Raw genomic sequence first — 23,134 nt, 5'->3', positions numbered from 1 at the left:
TATCCCCGATAATGTCACGGCAAACTTGGTGGCTGAACTTTGTGACTTTGTCCTTACCCATAACTATTTCACATTTGGGGGCAATGTATACCTTCAAGTCAGCGGCACTGCTATGGGTACCCGCATGGCCCCACAGTATGCCAACATTTTTATGGCTGACTTAGAACAACGCTTCCTTAGCTCTCGTCCCTTAACGCCCCTAATCTACTTGCGCTACATTGATGACATCTTCATCATCTGGACCCATGGAGAAGAAGCCCTTGAGGAATTCCACCATGATTTCAACAATTTCCATCCCACCACCAACCTCAGCCTAGACCAATGCACACAAGTGGTCCATTTGCTGGACACTACGGTGCTAATAAGCGATGGTCACCCTATACTGGAAACCTACTGACCACTATACTTACCTACATGCCTCCAGCTTCCACCCAGAGCACATCACATGATCCATTGTCTACAGCCAAGCTCTAAGATACAACCGCATTTGCTCCAATCCCTCAGACAGAGCCAAACACCTACAAGATCTCTATCAAGCATTCTTAAAACTACAATACCCACCTGCTGAAGTGAAAAAACAGATTGACAGAGCCAGAAGAGTACCCAGAAATCACCTACTACAGGACAGACCCAACAAAGAAAATAACAGAACGCCACTAGCTGTCAGCTCCCAACTAAAACCTCTTCAGCTGATCATCAAAGATTTACAGCCTATCCTGAAAAATGATCCCTCACTCTCACAGATCTTGGGAGACAGACTAGTCCTCGCTTACAGACACCCCCCCCCCCCCAACCTGAAGCAAATACTCTCCAGCAACCACACACCACACAACAAAAACGCTAACTCAGGAACCTGTCCTTGCAACAAAGCCAAATGCCAACTCTGTCCACATATAGATATTGTTATATTTATTCAAGTGACACCATCATAGGACCTAATCACATTAGCCACGTCATCAGGGGCTCGTTCACCTGCACATCTACCAATGTGATATATGCCATCATGTGCCAGCAATGCCCCTCTGCCCTGTAAATTGGCCAAACCAGACAGTCTCTATGCAAAAGAATAAATGGACACAAATCTGACATCAGGAATCATAACATTCAAAAACCAGTAGGAGAACACTTAAATCTTTTACTGAGTGGCCAGAGAGGTTGAAGGGTGGCAATTTTGCAACAGAAAAGCTTCAAAAACAGACTCCAAGGAGAAACTGCTGTGCTTGAATTAATATGCAAACTAGATACCATTAACTTGGGTTTCAATAGAGACTGGGAGTGGCTGGGACATTACACATATTAAATCTATTTCCCTAAATTAAGTACCCTCACACCTTGTCAACTGTCTAAATGGGCCATCTTGATTATCACTACAAAAGTGTTTTTCTCCTGCTGATAATAGCTCATCTTAATTAATTAGCCTCTTACAGTTTGTATGGCAACTTCCACTTTCTCTGTATGTATATATCTATATCTTCTTACTATATGTTCCATTCTATGCATCCGATGAAGTGGGCTGTAGCCCACGAAAGTTTATGCTCTAATAAATTTGTTAGTCCCTAAGTTGCCACAAGTACTCCTGTTCTTTTTACCCAACATAGACTCTCACCACCCAGAGACCTCTCCTCTTGACACATACTTTCCAGGGGGGAAATTCCCTCCCAACCCCAGACTGGGTGAGAGGTCAAATTGTCAAACACCCTCACAAGGAAGTGAGGCTGCCTAGGAGATTCTGCGAGGACCATGCCACCAGCTGTCTCTCTAACCACCTCCCCAGATATTAGAGACTTGCGGAAGCTGTGCAGAGAGGAGAGGAGTTGTGGCCTCCCAGCCCAGGGGACTGGCATGATAGGCAACCCCTCGTTCCATGCCCTTTTGTTTTTATGTGCAGTAACCCATTTTAAAATACTTGTAGCAGTGCTAATAACTCAAAGTTAATAATGTAATGAATTTCACCCCTTTTCCTGATCTCAAAATGTCCATGAGCAGCTTTATAATTTTATCAAATGCGTAAGTTATTCAGATACATTTGCTCAAAACTATAGGTGAAATTTTTCTGCAGCCTGCAGTGTGTCTGCAAGCAGTGTATCGAGAGAATTTGAAATTCATCTCATGTTAGTTAGCTTTGATTAGATGCACAGATTACATGGCATTGTTTCTGTCCCCTGTTTATCAGCCTAATCCAAGGCCTACTAAAGTCAATGGGAATCTTTCCATTTATTTCAGTGGTCTTTGGTTCAGGCCCTAAATGAGCATACCTGAAAATCATGTGTGCAGTAGGAATACCCACATTTACAAGTTCAAAATTCATTCTCTGTGACCATTCTCCAGTGTTGCCAACTCTAGCAATTTCACTGCAATATTTGGTGTTTCAGCTCCTGGAATCAAGGGATTACATAAGAATCTCAACTTTTTTTTCCCTAGCCTTCACGGTTGTGAAGAAAAACTTGAATGCTACAGCTACAGCTCACGAAAGCTTATGCTCAAATAAATTGGTTAGTCTCTAAGGTGCCACAAGTACTCCTTTTCTTTTTACGGATGACCTGATGATTCTTAAAGGGTACTGACCCATTTCTCTTTTGCCTCGCCATTTCAAAGATGAAGAATCATTTTATATTCCAAGTTGATGTTCCGAGTGGGAACATTTTCAAAGCAGTTTCAATTATTATTATTTTTCTTCATCTCTGCAAACTTCAGGGGTTTTAGGAGGATTTCTGATTTAAAAATATTTTCCTCAAGAATACTAATAATGTTAAATAGGTCTTGGTTGAATCATAAATTACTACCTTCCATGACCTTTTAGGCTTTGTACAAAGCAACCTTTGAAAATATATATTTACCTTTAATGGAGTTCATCTGTGGCTCTCTCACTCTTATTCTGTGCCTGTAACAACAAAGAATTCTGTTTAAAGCAAGGAAAGATCAGATTAAATATACAGTGAAGTTGTCAGATCAGGGCTAGTGGCAAAACCCGAATCAAAGAGAAAATACTCTAATAGAAACAAAACTTAAAATTCTGTGGATCAACAGACTGGATGCTAATTATTGCTTCTAGCTTGCTTAAGAAATTGTGAAAGACTGTGCTTTGTTTTGTAGCCACAACCACTCATTTCTAGCTGTGATCTCATTAGCTCTCATAGCTATGGGATGTGAGACCTATGGGAAATACCTAAATGCTGGAGGGTATTTTTGTGCAGGTGGCGCTCTTTCCTCTGAATCAGTGTTGAGCCACTGCCCCAACCATAATGTTGAGAGCACCGTGATACTAAATATAATTTTTCTCAGATGAGATATAAAGCAGATGTCCTAAATATGTGTGTTGTTAAAGATCCTAAGGCACTTTTTGTAAGAATAGGGGCTTTAAATCCTAGTGTCCTGCTAAAACTCTTATTTCTGAATATGTTTTCCCTACACTCCCTCTGCAATTTCAATTCAATAAAGTATTATTGTTCACTTCCTGTCCCAATCTTTGATTCAGGAAAGCACTTAAGCACATGCTTAACTTTCACCAGGTGCACAGGTTCTTTCCTGAGTCTGGGCCCTAAACTGTTGTTGCATACTGTTAAAGAGTCACAGTGAGTCACCCCAAAAGTTGCTGTAAGAAGTGGGTGAAATCACCGATTTGATCTGTCACAGCATTTGGAAAATAGGGATCTGACACACAGGAATATTGGTAAGAAACTGGACTTTATTTCCTGGCCCATTAAACCTTCAGATGCTGACCCTGGTTATTTGCTGTCTTTTCACCCAGGTTATCAGACATGCAAAAGGTGAAATATATGGAAACCAAAAGGTACCACTAGAGTAAGCTTTATCATCCATAATTTGCTCATACTTTACAAAACAAAAAGAAAAAGAAAGCTTGCTCTTGGACAGAGAACAAATCCAGAAAATTTCAGTCCAAAAGAAGAGCTATGAACATACCAAAACAAGGTTAGAATAGAAGCTGTTGTGTAACTACAACCTTGTATATGCTAGAAAAGTTGTATAGATTTAACTAACGCTGTTTAAAAATCAATCTAAACCCCTAATTAATGTAGATGCATTTAAACCAATGTAACCCTTGCTTATAGAGGTGTAAGTGCATCTATACTGGCGGTTTTCTGGTATAGACAAAAGCACCTTAGTGACTTAGGAGCCTAAGTCCTGTTTACAAAAGTGACTTTGGGCCAGATTTTTCAAAGCATTTATTCCTTTAAAAAGCTGGCCCCTAGACGTCTTAGGCTGCTGTGAGGATCCAGGCCTAAGTCACTTTTGAAAATGTAACTTTTCAAAAGCACCCTAAGTGCTTTTTTCAAAATTTTTTCAAAAGATCTATAAGTACACCAGAGACAGGAAGAGCTCCCAGTGTAATAAATTCTCAGTCTCCAAGGGGTTAAAAAGACTCTGTAGTGTACTAAGTTGCTTCCTTTTGCTGTTTAATACACTGGAACAGAACTCACCTAATCCATCCCAACAGAAAACCCATTAGAAAGAGCAATTTAATGGCCAGACTTGGGGGTTATTTTTGGAGATGATGCATCCAAGCAAAACTGACCGCTCTGTGCCTGCCCAGCTGCTACATTATCTGATTCTCTCAGAACAGATTAGAAACACCAAATTCCTCTCATATGTTTTTTTTTGTAAATCACTGTTAAGTGATAAAGGAAAAGTCTGACGAATGAAAAGATCAAATTTGAACTTCAGGCCTGGAAACATATCCCTTAATTCCTCCTCAGGCCAAGCATACCGAAAGGAGCTTGCATTTTCTTTAGAAGTGGAGATTCTTCCCTGAATGATAGCTTTCAAGATGTGGTTCCAGAAGAGGTTTGTGTCCTTTCCCCCTTGTACCTGAGGGAAGGAGGAGAGGCTGTTGTCAGCGAGCCACCCAACACAATTTAGTATTTAATTCTCACAGCTGATTATGTTTCAAACCTTGCCCTCATTTGAAATGGAAAAAAACCATAATTGTACCTCATCAGTCAATGCCAGTTGTTGCCTGCCCTCTGCCCTCTTCCTTTTATTTTTCTTCTTCTTCAATTCAATTAAGCCTAATTAGATCACAGCAGGGCACACATCACTTATTACGGACATTGGTCCCAAGGGATAAATATTCAGCTGATGACCTATCCCCTCCCTGCTGGCCCAAACATTTGAGTGGTGCTGAGTCCCTCTCAAGATCTGGTCTCAGGTGCCTCCTTTGTAACTTCCTTCTTTGATCCATTTGAGGGAAGGGTCATGTGAGTGAACCTTGAAAAGCCTTGAAAGCCTCCTCATCGGAGTAATACAGCACTTTTCCTCTTCCAAGCACTTTACATAGATTACCTAATTAATCTTCACAGCTCCCCTCTGAGGTAAAGAGCATCAGCCCTGTCTGAAGGGGAACCAGGCCTTGAGTAGAGAGTAACCTGCCCACCACACACAGATGGCATCAGGAGCAGAGCTGGGATTGGAACCTTCCTGACTCCCGTTCCAGTGCTCAGAACAAACCTGTCTCTGCCAAACCCTTCTCCACCTTTGGTCTTTAACCTGCACCATTTTCTTGTCTGTTCTAAGACGATAAACAAAGCCAGTAATAAATGTCTATTCTGCAGTTTGCTTAGCAAACTGTTGGCAACTGCTTCTCTTTGGCACCAGATGCACCTTCAACATAAACATTGTTTAACTGATGGCACCTCTTCCTACATTGCTTTCACTGTTCCTTTCATAGAATCATAGAAGATCAGGGTTGAAAGAAACCTCAGGAGGCCATCTAGTCCAACCCCCTGCTCAAAGCAGGACCACCACCAACTGGTTTTCCCCTCTGGCATTAACCTAATTTATCAATATTCTCACTGAGAAGTCTTGAGAGACCAAGATGTGCAGGAAAATTCGACATCTAAATTGCTTCAGTATCTGCAAAAGTCGTATCAGCCATAGGCATGTACTTCACATCCATAGGTTGTTCTCAGGCTCCTGCCTCTATGATACTTACCAGCTGTTTTCTCAGGCCAACCTATTAACTCTGTGGTTGAATATTAACCAGGACAGCAGTGATGTGGTGGAGTTATCAGGTGGCCCTTATTTAAATTCTCCACCAAATGGAAGGCCTCTTCCTCTGTTCAAGTTCATCCTCATTTTGGATACTGCTAGATTATTTATCCTCAGGCTTCATACACATTCTTTTGAAGTGAATGTTATGCCTTAGAAATGATCAGATTTCACAAGCATCAGGAATTCTCAAAAGACTTCCGGGAGGGGAATATTCCCAGTCATCCCTATGAGGTCTTCTACCATTCCTCCCGTTTCAAATCATACAAGTTGAACAGAAGGCTATACTAGACATACACTCACTGGATTAAATCCTGGCTCCATAGAAGTCAAGTCAAATTCCCGTTGATTTCAATGGGGCCAGGATTTCATCCACTATGTTTATCAGCAGAAAGTGAGAGTTGTCTGCCAATTAGACAGAACATTTCTAACCATCAGAAGAATGAAGTTCTCGAACTGCCTTCTCAGGGGAGGGGCAAAACACTAACTTGTTTTAAGACTGAGCTCAGTAAGTTTATGGAGGGGATGGTATGATGAGATTCGCTACAATGGCATATGCCCCATCCATGACTGCTATTAACAAATGTCTCCAGCCATCAGGGATGCAGCACTAGATGGGGAAGGACTCTGAATTATTACAGAAAATTCTTTCCTAGATGTCTGGCTGGTAGGTCTAACTGACCACCTTATTTGGGGTCTTGGGGAATTTTCCCCCAGGTCAGATTGGCAGATACCCTGTGGGGTTTTCATCTTCCTCTGCAGTGTGGGGCATGGATCACTTGCTGATTTGAACTAGAATAAATGGTGGATTCTCTGTAACATGAAGTTTTTACATCAAGATTGGAGGACTTCAGTAACTCGGCCAGAGGTTATGGGTCTATTGCAGCAGTGGATGGGTGAGGTTCTGTGACCTGCAATGTGCAGGAGCTCAGACTAGATGATCATGATAGTCCCTTCTGGCCTTAAAATCTAGGAGTCCAAGAGATCTTGCCTCCCTCCTTGGCTGTGGAAATGAGAACACATTTTTGTTTAAATGGAAAAACGTAAGTGAGTTTAAACCGTCCTTCCCTTCTGCAGCATATGTACATGGAGTCTTTCTTATGCCAGGGGGAGAAATTCATGGAGTAGACCCTTAAAGTATTGGCAGAACATTGTCTTTCTCTGCTATGTCCATCCAAAGCTCACAGGGTGTTTGTACTGCTCTGCCCAGATTGCTCTTTAGAAGTCTATGCAAATAAGTCTAGAGCAAAGATAAAAGTTGAGTGAGAGTCTAATGTAACTTCATATAAATGAAGAAGCCACATTCTAAATGCAGAGATTCAAAGCAGAGAACAGAGGAGAGATTAAATAAGGACTCATAAGTTTGCAATTGTTCCTGAACTCACGAGCTCATCATTAAGAGTGTTGCTTTCCTACAGTTATCAGAATAAATGGTATTTTTAAGGACTGGTCATCCTGTTGGTATTTTCCCCACTGCCTCTCATTAAGTGTAAATATTGCTGATCTACATGAAGCTGGGAATATTTTGATTTCTATGTGCACTAAAGTTTCTAATTGGTTACAGACACCCACTCCAGGGCAACATGGCATGGACAAAGAAAGAGAACAGATGGTGGGTTAGCGGAGCATCTGCTAATCTAGTACTGAGCAGTTTTACCTGTAACCAATCATTGTGCACATCTGTTGGTCCCTGATCAAAGTCAACTGCCATGATAAATCCTGTTTGCATCTTAAATAAATAAGGATCATATCTCGGCCTGACACTCATAAATCCTCTAAGGAGCAAGCTGCTCCAACCATTATGTGATTGCTAGATAAAGAGGCAAACACTATTGCAACAGGGTCCCTGGGATTGTCTTAAAGGTCCCTTGCCAATTTTGTTTACATCTGGTGCAAATACACAAGTGAATGATTCCTTTCAGTGGAAAGCCAAAAGAGAGAAAAGATAAAGGACACCCAATCTTCAACCGTTCAAGAAGTATATATAAAAAAAAAAATTTCAGTGCTACAAAAAGGACATTGTTTCTTTAAGGCGCTTCTGGACAGCGAAAGAGAAGCATTATTAATAGCAGAGATTAAATGCTGATCTGCATTCCATTCTGATCTGCAATAGATGAAGGTTGAGACTTCTCCTCAGCATAATCAATAGTCTTGACTTTCCAATGATGGTTTTCCAAGCCAGTACCCTGAGAAGCCCCGTCTCCCTTGACAACTGCTCTGGAGACACTAAATGTATCAGCTTGTCATACATTACAGATAATTATGTCTCTTTACAAATTCAGTCCCTCTCCTGTGAGATGGGGATTATTCTTTTAATTGGTTTGGTGCATTTTAAAATGATTGGGAGACTTTACAAAACCCTGTGTTACACAAGCAGCTTCCAAAACAGTATCTTGAGTTACTGGCAGGATCCCACACGAAATGTCCACCTGTGATTTTGGGGGCACTCTTGTACCCCTCATACTGCTGGGCCCAGTCATGCAACTACAGCTCTGTATAACTACCTCCAATCAGAGGCTGTCAGTGCAGATCAAACTCCAGACTTTCAGCATCAAAAGCTCAGGCCTCTATCATTTGAGCTAAACAAATACCTTTTTCAAGCAAAACAGTCTGTCCTGGACAAGGACTGAACATCCCCATGGCATTCTTTTTGTGGTAGTTCTGAAAGATAATTGCAGACTGTCAACCCAATCACCTTTCCCACACACCCTACCACTGCTCACATCCATACTCTATGAGTTTTACTTTTCTCCACCTGTTCCTTGCTTAGCTCTTCAGGTGTAAGGCTCAACCTCTGAGTTAGTCTTTTAACATGCTTTACTTATTGTAAAGTAAGCTATTGTCCAGCTAATAGTAAGATGGCCCCTGAACGAAATCAAGCTGATTCACATCCCCAGGGGCCTGATTCACTGTTGCCATGTGCCTTAGGTTACCATTTGCAGGCTTAGAATGTTTTCCTAGTAAGCCTTCGAAACTTCACCTTCAAAACACTGGCCATGGCAGCGACCAGCACCAGGCAGTAACCAGTGACCAGACAGAGCAGCGTGCAGCAGAAGTACAGCATTTCAGAACAAATGCTGTTCCTTTAAACAGCCCTTTAAAACTGGAAGACAAACATCATTAGGAGCAGAAATTGAATAGCACCCCCTGCTACCTAACCCCATCACACACACACACACACACAGCTTTAGCAATTTCCATTCTCAAATAAGAGTTCACGTACATGAATGTCATCACAAGAAGACAATGTCAGAGGTACCATTAGCTAAAGTTCAGGATCTGATGAAATAGTCCTTCTGTCTATACCTATTGACTACTAGCTCTGGCAAGCTACAGCTTCCATCAATACCATAGAATTTTAGACACATTTAGTAGCGCACTCCTTTGCATGGAAGATGAGGGAACTCTCTAGACTTTGCAGTGTTTTGGCCACAGCCTGGGAGAGGGGGAACAACAGACATGCAGCTTTAGGACTTCTCTACACAAGGAAATCTACCAGCATTATTACAGCAGTGTAATTATACTGATATAGGGTATTCTCATTCTGAAATAAGGTTATTAGGCAGCAAATATTTTAACCAGTGCACAACTCATGGGTCACAGGGTCCTTTTTCATACAAATTAAAGTGATTCTTTCAACCCATTTCTTCCCTATACTGTACCTTCTAATCAGCCAAGAAAAACTGTTTGCGAGATAAACATTTGTGACTGATGTGCATGTGCTAAAGGGGCAGGAGAGGAGACAAAGCGTTCATTTTGCTCCTTCTATTGCTGATAAAGCTGGTGAGCAGCTTCCCAAAATTTGCTCACTGACACTCCAGTAGTAAGAAATCACAGCACTTAAGAGCTGTTCCTATGAATCTCTGTGCTTCTACTTGGAAACAAGTGTCAGTGCCTTCCATGTATGTCCATGAAAGAGCAAATCTTCAATTATTCAGTTGATGAAATCGAGGGATATGTTCTCTTCATAAACACATGAAACTCCTGCTTATTGTTGTGCAGAGCAACAGTAGTACAGAGTACTTTAGAAAAAAAAAAAAAGAAAATCTGACTTTTAGATCCAGTGCTTTCAATTATAGTTATTTTGCAGAGCTAATTTAATATGGCAGAGTAATCTGGCTGGGTACACTAAGTGTTTGAAAGTAGCCAAAGCGAGTTGGGCTCAGACCATTATTTTTTTAAAAAACACTCTTCCCAAACACTTTCCACTTTACTTTCAAAAGCCTTTTCCCCTTCAATCATAATACCAAAGAAACACACAGATCTTATTGAGCAATAAAACAAACAAAATACACCAATGAAAATGGGTGTCCTCTAAAAACCTGAAGTTTATTCATTAGAATTCAGTGAAAGAAACATTCATTTTAAAACACAGTAAATACATTTAAAAGTTTAATAACTAGTCGTGTCAAGGACAAAAAAGAAAACATGAAACAATTGGCTATCAAGAAAGGGGTAGGGGAGATGCCAGATGCCTTCCCTTGGCTCAAGCTGTGCAGAACATATAAGGGTTCCAGTCTGTAATGTTCTGAAGTTATATGTGGAAACAGGTGACTTACTTCTGCCACATGCATGAAGGGGAGATTCTCTAGTGCCTTAAGCAGAACTGATGGAAGTTTCAAAAAGGTTGGTTTCTTTACAACTGACATGTGCCTCCCTCTATCCCTCAATTATCCTCTTTGCCCAAACATAATCTTATCCATTTGTTTTTGTTTGCTTGCCAATAGAGTGACAAAATAGGAGTGGTGGGGACCGCAGAGAAAGAGGAACAAGCAATTTTCCATCTCAATGGAATGTCTAAGGACAAGGACTCTATAAAGAATGCATCACAGTGAACTATCCGATAGTGGCAGGGAGATGGGGTGGATAACTGAATGGGTCTTTTCCCTTTCTAACTTCTAGAATAACACAGATCTGCAGGGAAAAGTGAGCTGCACTGCCTAAATACAGCTTAGCAGACACTACAAATAACTGCATAAGATTGAATACCTTCAGAATTAAGGCAGGGCAGGGGGAATCAGGGAATGTTAAAAGCAAGTGTGGGTCAAAATGCCCCAGGAATGTTAGCAGCGCAGCCCTCCACCCAATTTGCATTTCAGTAACAGAAGCAAAACTCATAAAACAAAAACCACACACACAATAATGAACAGGAACACTGTCAGGTTAAGAGTCATTTAATTAAAGACACAAACCCCATGCACAGCCAAGTATCTCCACCTGCGTTGCCATCACTTTCAAATTTAAAACAAAACTCTACGTTCAGTGTTAATAATTTAACTTTCCACCACTTCATTTGCTTTTTGCTCAGCAGTGAACATAAATTTTGACTATTCACTCCCTGCTCCTAGCTCATTTCACTTTCTGGGCCTCATACTCCATGCCACTGTGCTTGGGTTGCAAATCCTGCAAGGTGGGGGAAGAGGAAATCAAACTTTGAAGTCTAAAAAAAAAAATCCCAAGCACATTAACAATGAAATTTCAGAACTTTGCTTACTCACAATGTTCCTTTAAACCATGACCAGCCACTAGGTAAACAATAGGGCCCTTAAAATTAGCATCATAGTTGCCACGGGTTGTAAAGATTTCCCTGGACAATGCTGAGAAGCAGCCAGGGTTCTGGTGATTGCTGAGGAATGAAGTTGGTGGTGGTGCTGAGGAGGCAGGAGAGTTAGGAAGAGCAGGAGCTAGGGTGAGGCAGTTGACTAGTCCCATTCTGGCTGGAGGCCCAGTGGAGGAGCAGCTCTGTATCATGCTGGGAACAGGTAATGCTCCACGCACTGTAAGGAAGCAGGGGATGTCACTCCTGCGGATGGGTTAGAATTAGTGGGGGGGCAGCACCCATTGCTCAGCCCAGCAGGAGGAACAGGGCCAGGGGGATGCAGTTGCCTCCTTCACTGCCTGGCCCAACAGTGACAGCCTCTTCCCCTTTGAGGAAACCTAACTGTGAGCACACCCCTGTTCTCTGCCTCCCGGCTGGAGGGAAGAAGGCTGCAGAAAACAAACAGCACTACTACTGCAGACTTGGCTAAGAGCCAGGACACCCACTCTTCAGGATGAACGTTCAGCCCCAGCCCAGCCCACACTGTTGTCAGCCACAGAACAGGAGCTTTGCCTTCGTTTTCCTGACAGCTTCACTGGCCCCACCATCTCCCCTCCCAGATGGGCAGGTCCTTAAAAGTACAGAACTCCCTTCCAGAGCTTATTTAGGTATCAAAAATGGCCACTGCTGGATAAAGTCAAAAACATTAAAAAACACACACAAAACCCCCACCATTGTTTTCTAGCTTTAAAAGACAGTCAGTGATTCTTTCAGAGAGGAGACAGAGACAGTCCACAGACTGGAATTAAAAACAAAGCTAAAAACAGCACTTGACAGATGAGACATTCTGGTGTCAGAAGATCTAAGTAGTGTCCACGGAACGTGTGGATGGCAGGAAGGGGGGCGGCTTCCGAGCTTCAGAATTAGCCCTCAGCATGTAGCAGAGAAGCGAGATGGTTTCTTCATCACACAGGTGGTGGCAGCAGCGATTGCCTTTTCTTCGTCAGCACTGTAAGCCACACCACGGCATCGTGATGCACGAGTAAAAGAAGAGTCCATAAAATTTCCCCTATGAATATAAAATGTAAAACTATACAAAAATAGATAAAATTGACCTCTCTCATATGTATAAAAAAAAATCCCAAATGCAATACAGAATTACTTGGTAGTCTGACCTGAATGTCAGTGGTTTAGACTGCATGTGCAATAGCCACAGTTAACCATGTAAGGGCAAGACATTTTGTGCAAATACCATGTGTACTGAAGTCCTGCTGTTTTTAATGCCTTGGCAGGACAATTGGCTGCTCCTGACAGTTAATTACGGACTCAGACACCACTTTCATTGAATACCTAGGCTAAAATTTTACAATTTGGATGCCTAACTTCCACCAGGTAAAGAGATGATTGCTTGATCCTGTAATATGATGAGCACTAACTGAGAAGTCAGACCATCCTTAGTTAGGTGCCTAACAGGAAGAACCCAGGTTGGAAGATTTTGGCCATGGACCTTAATTGCAATTTTATTTAAAAATGCTGTAAGTCAAGCAGGGTGAAAGAGCCAAACCCCACACCTCCCCAAAATCCCCACAACCAAGAAAAGCTTTTTGTGGTGTCAGAGTGCCCCAAAACCAGCAGAGGGTGTATCATTCCTTTGGTCAATCCCAATAGTTTTGGGTTTTTTTTAAAAAGTGACACAGGTGTTTAACTTTTTTTTAAAAGCAGCTACTATGCATGCTTAGTAATCAACTGACAAGCTAGGAAATTAGAAGTTAAGGATAACTCTCCATCCTTAATCTGCCCCATTTTTGTAAAGATCTATTTTTGGGGGGCCACTGGGTGGGAGGGGGGAGAGAAATAAGGTTTGTAATTGAAACAGCTGGTGTTTCTACCATGAGGTTAGGAAGGCTCCCCTTAAAATAACGGGGCAGGAGAAAGACCAGTGACCTTACCCATACCATATGCTCTGGAGCTGAATGAAATTAGTGACACGTGACTGGAGAAGTTGTAGTGGGTTCCCCGAGATCTCTGCTGAAGTAAGAACTTGCAATTCCATTGTCAATTTAATTCCTTTCCCTACCACAAAGCTCAAAATAAGCTGGAACTTGAAGTGAGCTTCTGAAACTTTTGGTTTTATTAATAAGCACTTAAGAAGTTACTTTTTGTCATTTCAAACCATCAGCTTTTTTAAATTAAAAAGTTATAGTCCAATTTTTTTAAAAGATTATTTCTACCAGAAGTTTTATCACCATGGAGGACTGGTCCTATTTTCCCCTCAATAGACAGGAGTTTTAGGAGCATTGTAGATTAAACCTCATAGTATTATGTCCCCTTCCCAGTTGTATTTTAAAAATTTAATTAGAATATTGAAAATTCTTATTTCTTAATGGGGCAGAATACTCCAATAACGCAGCAAATTAGCACTAAAATGCCTTAGAAATATATAATTTTATCAATTTTCTCTGTTGGAGTTCAAATCAAATTAAGAATTTATGAAAAAAATGGAAGAAAAACCTTTGGTATAAAGTCAGATTATCAAGTCCTAGCTGTATTGCCTTCACATTAGTTTATAGAAACAGTTTACAACAGGTCTTCCCATCACGTACCTACAGCCAAAATGCTTATTATTAGAGACATGCATTCGTAAGTGAACATTCTTTTTAGCACTGTCACATTTATGCTTCACCAAAACTTTGGCAAAGGCTGCACCATTTAAAAACAAAAAGCACAAAACAAAAATCCACACCCACAAGAGGTCTTTGGTGACATACTCAGAACAAAAACAAAAATTTAGCGTAAGAGACTTGCTCAGAGCAAGAGAGAGTGAATGTTACAAATACTTTTCTGTGGAGTAATGTCTTGGATCACGCTGGAAACATTTTGTTTCTGAATGGCAGTAGGTAGAAACAGATCTGAGTTACGAAGTTGGGATCTGGACTCAGCCAGATCTAGTAAGTCCTAGTAGAGATTTTGATGATTAGTGCACCTAGACCTTCATTTAGGACAGTACTTAAACATATACTTATGCCCCACTGAAGTCAAAGGGACTTAAGCTCATGCTAAATAGGGATTTATTCCTGAATCAGGAAAGGAGGTTCTGCCAGTGAGTTTGAAGCCAACAGGGCTCTTTTTGTCCGCTATCTCTTAGGCTTTTCATAGGATTAAGTCAGACTGACACACCAAGATCAGAAATTCAGTGCAATGATGAATAAACTCTCAATTACTGATGGCGGGGTTTCACTGTAACTAAGAGCAGAATTTGTTCTATGCAATCCTTCCTACACCCCTCTAGAGGGTTGCATGATTGCAAGGGAGAAGAATGTAGCACAACGTGCCCTACGTGGTAACATTCGCACAGTGTTACCAATGCAATAATACTGAGGAAAGGAGTGTTAATCCAGAAATGGATGTTCTTGATCTTGAGTTCCTTTTTTTTTTTTTTTTTTTAAAGTGAATTGCCAAACAAAAAGCAAGCATGTTTTTGCCCTTTGCTGCTCTATGTGAATGTATAAAGACAGTATCTTATATTCTCTTTTCCACTGAAGTATCAGAGCCCCGCTTCTCTTTCTTTGCTGGAGGCATCAGCATTTCATACCTTGGCAACACTGTAAATACAGTGACAGTGGAGAAACCTGGTTACAATTCAGATGTTTGCTAATCCACTTCGGAACATGACTCCAAAAGTGTATTATAGATGGGTCTTTCAGCCTGGGTATACAAAACCATTAAGCTCCAGTCTACACTACAAATTGGAAACATATTTGTAATTGGGTTATGGGATAAGAGTTGTAGCCTGGTTATCTGATATGACTGGAATTTATGCACATTTCAGAATCAGTATTAGCTGGGGAGAGTATGTGAGAAAAAGATACATGTGGGACATCACTGTTTAGATCTTCCACAGATTTTGCCAAAAGGAGGCAGAAAGAGGAGGACCTGATATTTCTAGTTTAAAATTTTGCAATTTTATTTTTAAACCATTGAGAAAGTCTCTCTGCATCACAAACAAACAAACAAACAAAAAACCAGGAAAGGGCAATTTTTTTAGTGCACTGTAGTCCACCAGGAACCAGATTAAGTCCAAGAATATAAACCTTGACTGAGGCATGGAGAGACTCAGCAAGACCCAGTTAAGAGGAAAAGATCTATATAAGAGACTGAAATCATGTATTTAAGACTGACAAGGACAAAGGAGTTTCCTTGGGTGAAGACATGTGCTCTGCTCCAATAGCCCGAAACAGGTGCTTTCAAGAGCTTTGTCAATGCAAACAGCCCTCTCTCAAGAGTAAAGTGCATCTCCGCAGCTTGCTACTTCCTCCATCTCCCCTGCAAGGTGTGGGAGCAAAAGGGTGGCACTATGTCCAGCTGTTTCCTCCAGATGGGAGAAAGAAATTGTGAAGCCTAATTTAGGCTGCATTACATCCTGTATTCCAATTAACAGAATACTTTCCTCGTATGAATTTATGCAAAGAAAATAAAAATCCAAAACACAAAACTTCCTTTTGAAGAAACGTATCAACATCTGCAACTTAACAGCTACAGGTGTGATCCAATTTAGCTTACATAAAAGATATTAATCATGTCCCATGTCTTAGGGAGCTGGGGCAAAGCACATAAGAAAAATATTTCATCTGAACATGATATACCATGAAGTTTGATCACTCCAAAGAAATAAGGGTATTGTTGACATTCTATTCTTAAAGGGACACCATCAACATGCAGGTTGCTTTTTTTTTTTTTTTTTTGGAGAGGGGGTGTAAATAAAGTGAATTAAAAACAGAGCTGGTTAGAAAGCTCCCTTCCCACTGCTACACACAACGGAAAACATCTTTTTGACCAAAATGAAAACCTACAGGAAAGTTCTTGGTTTGGTTTGAAATGTTTCCCTTTTTGAATGATTTTTGCTTTGGTGGGGAGAAACATGATATGCATATGCCATACTCTCTCTCACTTCTCCAGTGGGAAGGTGCGGTGATGAGAGAAAGTGGAGAAAACATTCCAAAATTTGTCAAAAAGAAGCTTCACAGAAAGTAAATAGTAACAAAAAGCTTTCATTCCTTTTGAATATTGCTCTAATTGTTAAATAGTTTCAGGTACTGCACCTGTCTCAAGTCCCCTGCCAATCTGTAGTTTTACATCCACTTTTTCCTGTTTTTTCCCATGTCACGGTGTGAAAGTTCCACATAAATGGGGGGAAATGACCACACACATGAAACCACAAATCTGAGTATGTATCAAGTGTTGCCAAATTCACAAATCAAACACATTGGGAAGATATTTATCTATCATCCCTCTTATGGTACAGCTACAGCCATTTTGTGTTAAAAACATTCAGAGTTATGATTTTTGGCAGTTGATGGTGTTCCTTTAAATAGATCAGCAGAAAACTAGCCTGAACAGGGAGTCTATTTCCAGGAGATTTTATTCCAACAGCAACTGCACTATGTATTGATACTCACTCTGCACAGTTTATTATAGTCAACAGAGTGGTGGTTCACACTGACAAACACTGGTGCCTCAAGCATTAGTCTACGCTAGGAGGTGGCCTACACAAAACCACAACAGAGCACCCACAGCAGTGCAGAACATCAGCAGCATTGTGAGTGACTACATACTGCACCCAGCTGCAACTGCAAGAAAGAAGAGTTAATCTTTGTTGGACCAATTCTAAATGAAAACCACACACTGAAGTATATCTTCCCTCTCCCGCCACCCCACCCCTCCCTGAAAGTTAACCCTTGGCTGCCCCCCCCCCCCACCCCTCCAGTATTAGCTATTTGGCTACCATTACATTCACTGTAGTGCTTTGACAGCTAACGGGCAGCGTGTTCCCATGTACGAGTCCCCCTTTCAGCAGGTCTGTACTGGAGCTTCCATAACGTTCAGCAAAGCAATCTGAGGGTTTTAAGGTCTCAGTGCCACCGTGAAACTGGAACGTTCCTTGTGTAATGCCAGCAAGTTTGCACTTTGCTGATTTATCAGGGGACTGCGTGAAAGCGAAGCTCTGAGGTAAGTCAGCCCCTTTTTCTCCCAAAGATAGCACGCAAGCCAGTTTTTTGGCCATATTTTCTCTAGGATACCTGTAGGAGCTAGACACCTCTTGGGCCTCTCTTGTATCAGTCTGCAGGGGTAAATTGGATGGTCTGACCACATGTCTAGGCGTCTGAAGCATTAGATTACTGGCCCCAGTATCCTGGGGCATCCTGTCCGGAGTCTCCCTGGCATTGCTCCATCCAAGGGACATGTAAGGGGAATCCACTTCTGACTGCTCAGATGTATCCCAGCTGCCTTTGACAACGGCAGCCCTTGCAGTCAGAGTACAGCTCCACGGTTTCTCTCCCCCTGAGGAAAGCTCGGCTTTGTACTCCACATGCTGCAACCCTGGCCAGGTAAGTACCCCATCAGCTTCTCCTCCTTCGGAAGGAGACAGCTGAATGCTCTCCTTGCTTCTGCTCACCCTGGGGACAGAGTCCTTCTTGCCACTGTCCCATTTAGACCAGAGCTGACAAGGCTTAAGGCCATTCTTGGAGAGAGGCATATCTGCAAGCTCCAACTCCAAGCTCTCTGTGTCAAGTGACCTGCTTCTTCTGTTGATAGAGAGCGGTGCTGGCAGGGAGGGGTTCAAGCCATGCAGGCGCAAATGACGGGGAAGGCTGCCAACACCCCAGTTACAGCTCTGGAAAGAGTCTTGGGGATACCCCAGGAACATTCGTTCATCACATTCGGCAAAGGACTCCTTTTGCACATAGCTGTCATCAAAGGCCTCAAAGGATGCAGCAATGTCCTCGTCAGCGTTCATCTCCAGATGCTGCTCACATTCTCCCTCGCCTTCCTGCTCCACATCCACTATGTCAAAAGTGACCATGGTTGGAAGGACAGAAAGGTTCTGAGTGAAGGAAGAACCTGAATCAGAGCTACCAAGGCTTTCAGAGAGGCTGGAGAAGAGAGTGCCGCTGCTAGTGAACTCAACCAGCGCCTGAGAGAAGTTAACAGCCTGCTCGGGTTCACATTCACTTTCTGTCTGGGGTTCCCTGAGGCAGTTTTCCATTCTGCTGTGGTGTTCATTTTGCAAACAGCTATCGGGGTCATGTGTTCTGTAGCTGGGATAGGTCACAGTCACAGTTTTGGCTGGGACTAAGCTACGTAGTTCCCCAAACACTGCATGATCCAAATCAGAATCAAACACAGAGTTGTTTTTCATGAGCTGAATAAGGCAACTTCCTTGGGCTTTTTGGCCATTGTAATACTTTTCTGGACACAGTGTCCCTTGAAAGTCCCTCCACTCAGGATTTTCCAGTCCAGACACTGAAATCCCAGCATCTACATTTCTGCTCAAAACTGGAGAAGCAACTTGCTCACTACCAAGGCAACTCTGATTTTTGCCAATCAATTTGGCTGCTCTAGTATTACATTCAATGTATTGCTTGTCTCTGGGACATTTCTCTTTGCTGGGGACGTCCAGCTGTTTTGCAACTGGTTCCCTCTGAAGCTCCCAATACAGCAGCTGTTTCTGAATAGCAGCCAGCCTCTCTTCCTCAGTCTCCATCACTCCACTGCTCTGCCCCATCATCTGAATAAGGTTCTTTTCGGCAGGGACAGCAAAGTCTAAGAAATGGCTGAAGATCTCTGGATGAGATGCTTTGCTCTCAAATAAGGATTCGTCCCCGAGAGAGGGGCTCATCAGGGTGTCATCGGGCTCATAAAACTCATAAAGTGCATCACCACTGTAACTGTCTCTTGGGAGACGGTCCTTCTTGATTTCCCCAAGTTCATCCTCTGGCCCCGGTGTGGTAGAGTCATAATAACCCTCATCGCTATTGGGAGCAGATTCTTGCTGGTCACTGGGCGGCGTTAAGAGCTCTACATCATCCATCACACCTCCAGCGTACAGATGGGCCACCTCCTCATGCAAGCCGCAAGTCTCCAGCTTGCTATTCACTCCCAGCAGCTTGGGACTGTTTATGGGCTGAGGCAGCTTGGTTTCATAGCGGCTGTCCACCTCGGTGGTGCCCTCCCACAGCTGCTGGAGGTACTCCTCTATCTCCTCCGGCGTGGCCATCTCCTCCCCTCCTCCCTGGTAAGTGACAAGGCATGAGCTTCTCTTGGCAGCATCTCTACTGCGCTCTATGGAAATCGTGCTCTCAGCAATACTGTCGATGTCTGGCTCAGCAATTATGTCTCCACACCCAGTGAGGGAATCAAAACTTTTAAGGGAAGTAACATCTCCAAAGATCAAGCTGAGCTGGTCTCCAGAGTGTACTGAAGGGGGGTCATTGTCTGGGTAGTCAGGATGGTGTGCTTCAGGGAGGCCATCACAGGGTGAGCCGGCACAGACAATAGTCTCTGCGTCCAATTTCACATCTAGAATATTGTCTTTGCCCACAGGCACCATTGCTGCATCTCCTTCCGAGCTACTTTGAGCAGCCACGAGCCAGTCGGTGTTTTCTCTAAGGTTGGTCGTTGTGTTCAGTGAGCAGTTACCATCCAAGCTCCCTGTGCATGGTGCGGGGAAAGGGGTGCCTCCTGGACTCTCCTCCTCAGAGGCTCGCTGCGTTTCAGCCCCCGCCCCTTGAGTCTTCTTGGCTTGCTCTCCATCCCCGCAATCAGCGGCCCACTCCACTTTCTCAGACTCAGCAGCTTTGTTCTTTCTGTGGCGCCGGATGCTGTTGAAAAGCCCCTTCAGCCCTTTTTTGGGTCTAGGGAAGGACAACGATTTGTCTCCATTGGGCTTTTTCTCAAAGCCCTCGGCACTCCCCAGGGGAGAGCTCTCCTGCCTGCCAAACTCAAATTTGATGCTGGCGTCTGTTGCCAAGTGAGCGCTCTGAGAGCTTGGCAGCTGGCGAGGATGCGAGTCCATCCCTCCATTCAAGGGGCTGTCCAACTGCAACCTCCCTTTCCCATCCTCATACCCAACGTCGCTGATCCCATCGTGCGTCTTACTTTTACTGAGACCCTTTTTGGAGGCTCCCTTCCCTTGGCCTTTATTTTTTCCTCCAAAGAAGCTTGGCAGGGTGCATATGCTCCTCTTCCCCCCAAAGAGCTTGAAGGCAGTTTTCTTCAGCTTGCCAGGGGGTGCCTGCTCCACAGCCGCAACAGAAGCATCGCTCCATTCAGGCAGCCGGTCACCTACTCTGCTCTCCTCCTGCTTCTGGTCTCCTCCCTCAACTTGCCTGCAGATGACAGATGGAGAGCTGGTTCCAACGGCATCCTCTGTACAGCACGTTTCCATGGCAGCTGTTACAGCCAGGTATATTTAGCTGGAAATAAAGACTTTGGTAGCAGAGTCTTCTTCAGGGTGTGTGGACCAAAGCATCATGATTGATCTAAAAGGAAGAAAGAAAGAGACATGAGAAACCATTAATGGTTTGCTAGGAATCACTTGAGTGGGTGAAACAAGGCAAAGAGGTCAGGCACATTCATGACCACAGCTGGGACACTAACTAGTGAGACCTCTATAACTCACTCTATAGGTTAGTTCTTTTTATCATCTCTCCTCTCAATAATGACTGGGGTTTGAACTTAATGCTGGTTTCCAGACTGCTAGTTTGTTAAGCCTCCATTTTATCCTCAAGGCAGAAGTACCACTTCCTCAGTATAAACACTTCCCATATGGAGAGACAGATTTGCTTTCTCTGGCTCACTGTGGTTGTGTGAGACAACATGTGTTGTGGCCACATCTCCAGAGTACTGGACTAAGACCCACCAAACTCACTGCACTGACTTTAGTCACTACGAACTTTCCAGTATTAGTTAGCCCCCGTGATCTCAGCGCCTTTCTGCTTTTAAAGTGTCAGATACAATTCAATTCTCCGAAACATTCCCTATCAACATTTTGCACTTAACACTTAAATACAACCAATTTAAAGAACAAGCACTAAAATGACAGTAAAAAGAAAAGGAGTACTTATGGCACCCTAGAGACTAACCAATTTATTTGAGCATAAGCTTTCGTGAGCTACAGCTCACTTCATCGGATGCATACTGTGGAAAGTGTAGAAGATCTTTTTATATACACACAAAGCATGAAAAAATACCTCCTCCCACCCCACTCTCATGCTTTGTGAGTATATAAAAAGATCTTCTACACTTTCCACAGTATGCATCCGATGAAGTGAGCTGTAGCTCATGAAAGCTTATGCTCAAATAAATTGGTTAGTCTCTAAGGTGCCACAAGTACTCCTTTTCTTTTTGCAAATACAGACTAACATGGCTATTACTCTGAAACCTAAAATGACAGTGTTTCTCTGAATAAAGAGAGAGTGATTTTTATTTGCACTAGATTTCACTTGTCTTTAAACATCTTTCAGGAAAGCTAGAATTAAAAACCAGTTCAGTACAAAAACCTCCCTGATCAGATTATCTCAGAAACACCAGAGATGGAGGCTTTAATCTGATGCTGGCTCGACGTGAACAAAATAAAAATATTTCTTTTTGGCATTGGGCAGGAACGGGCGGGGGGAAGAGAAAGAATAAATCCAGTGAAAATTGTTATGCACTGCTGGGTTTTTATGCTTGTAGCTTAGATTTTTCTGGTCTGAGGCCCCCACCGAATTTAAACAAAGACCCTGTTTGAGGAAAACACCCCCCCCCCCCCCCAAATCATGGGCCTCCTAACACCCATGACTTGAGGGCAAATCCTGAAAATGAAGGATTTTTCTTGAATCTCTGGGGGACCGGGCAGTCACTGGAGGAGCAAGAAAGCAGCATTTTTATTGGCTTCTATTATTAATAAAAGCCTTGGCGTTCATCCTGCTCACTAAAATTAATGGCTAAGAAGCAGATGGGGCAGGTTGTAATTGTATTAAAGTGATGGTTACGAGAACATTGCAAAACCGAGTGATGCGCAGGTAGCGATCTGAAAACTGCATGCAGCCTCCCCTCCCCTGCTACAGACGGTTGTGCTGCAGAGACAGCGTGTCTGGTAGCTAAGCATGCACACAGAAAGAAAGCAAAGGAGGGCACTTTGCCATGCCATAACTGGCTCTGCACCATACAACTCGTGAGTTTAGTACAGTATTAGAGCTTGAGACTGGGAATTAGGAGCTATTTCTAGCTCTGCTGTTGATTTGCTGTGTGATCTCAGGCAAGTCAACCATGGTGTTCCTCAGTTTCACCCTTCCGGGGGGCAAGGGGAAAAAAATACTGACCTGCCTCACTAACCGACTAATTTCACTGGTGTGTATAATGGCCTATTGAAGCATTCACTTGTGACATACACAGTACCCAAGTTCCATTGTAGGAGTTCCCTTGTTGCTTTGCAAACGTACTTAAGTCATTGGTAAATCTGATTAAACAACATTATTGAGATGCACAATAGTATGCTTTGGCCATCCCTCCTGTTAACTCCAACCATGCTAGGGAGCGCGCATTTAGCAAAGCAGGAAGGAGAAGGGAGGAATGAAACTTAGGGTACGCCTACAGTGGCAGAGTTACATCGCCGGCAGTTACAGCGCCGCTCAAAGAGCGCTGAAGGGAAACCGCTGTTGCGTGTTCACACTGCCAGCTGCCTGCACAATAGCGTGTTCACACTTGCAGCAGTATTCGGAACGTTGCACTCTGGGCAGCTATCCCACAGAGCACCTCTTCCTCTTC

The 23,134-nt window shown here is 42.9% G+C and overlaps 1 protein-coding gene across 9 annotated transcripts in view; it reads right to left on the bottom strand.

Annotated features, from left to right (window-relative positions):
* Positions 1–23,134, bottom strand: part of AMER1 (APC membrane recruitment protein 1) — an 84,664-nt gene that overhangs the window by 46,964 nt on the left and 14,566 nt on the right. For 3 of the 9 annotated variants that reach the window (XM_073361062.2, XM_073361061.2, XM_073361057.2), the window contains exons 2-3: positions 17,623–20,865; positions 2,838–2,881 (exon numbers count right to left, since the gene is read on the bottom strand). In XM_073361062.2, coding sequence (XP_073217163.2) covers positions 2,838–2,881; positions 17,623–20,771 — 3,193 coding nt within the window. In that variant the 5' untranslated portion in view covers positions 20,772–20,865. Of the gene's footprint in view, positions 1–2,837; positions 2,882–4,726; positions 4,828–8,570; positions 8,668–10,310; positions 12,615–17,333; positions 20,866–23,134 lie in introns of those variants that run through there. The other 6 variants (XM_073361052.2, XM_073361053.2, XM_073361056.2 and 3 more) reach the window with 5 other exon arrangements.

This window comes from Lepidochelys kempii, chromosome 9 (genome assembly GCF_965140285.1).
Source record: "Lepidochelys kempii isolate rLepKem1 chromosome 9, rLepKem1.hap1, whole genome shotgun sequence".
Classification (NCBI taxonomy): domain Eukaryota; kingdom Metazoa; phylum Chordata; order Testudines; family Cheloniidae; genus Lepidochelys; species Lepidochelys kempii.
This window is presented reverse-complemented; position numbering and strand designations above follow the sequence as displayed.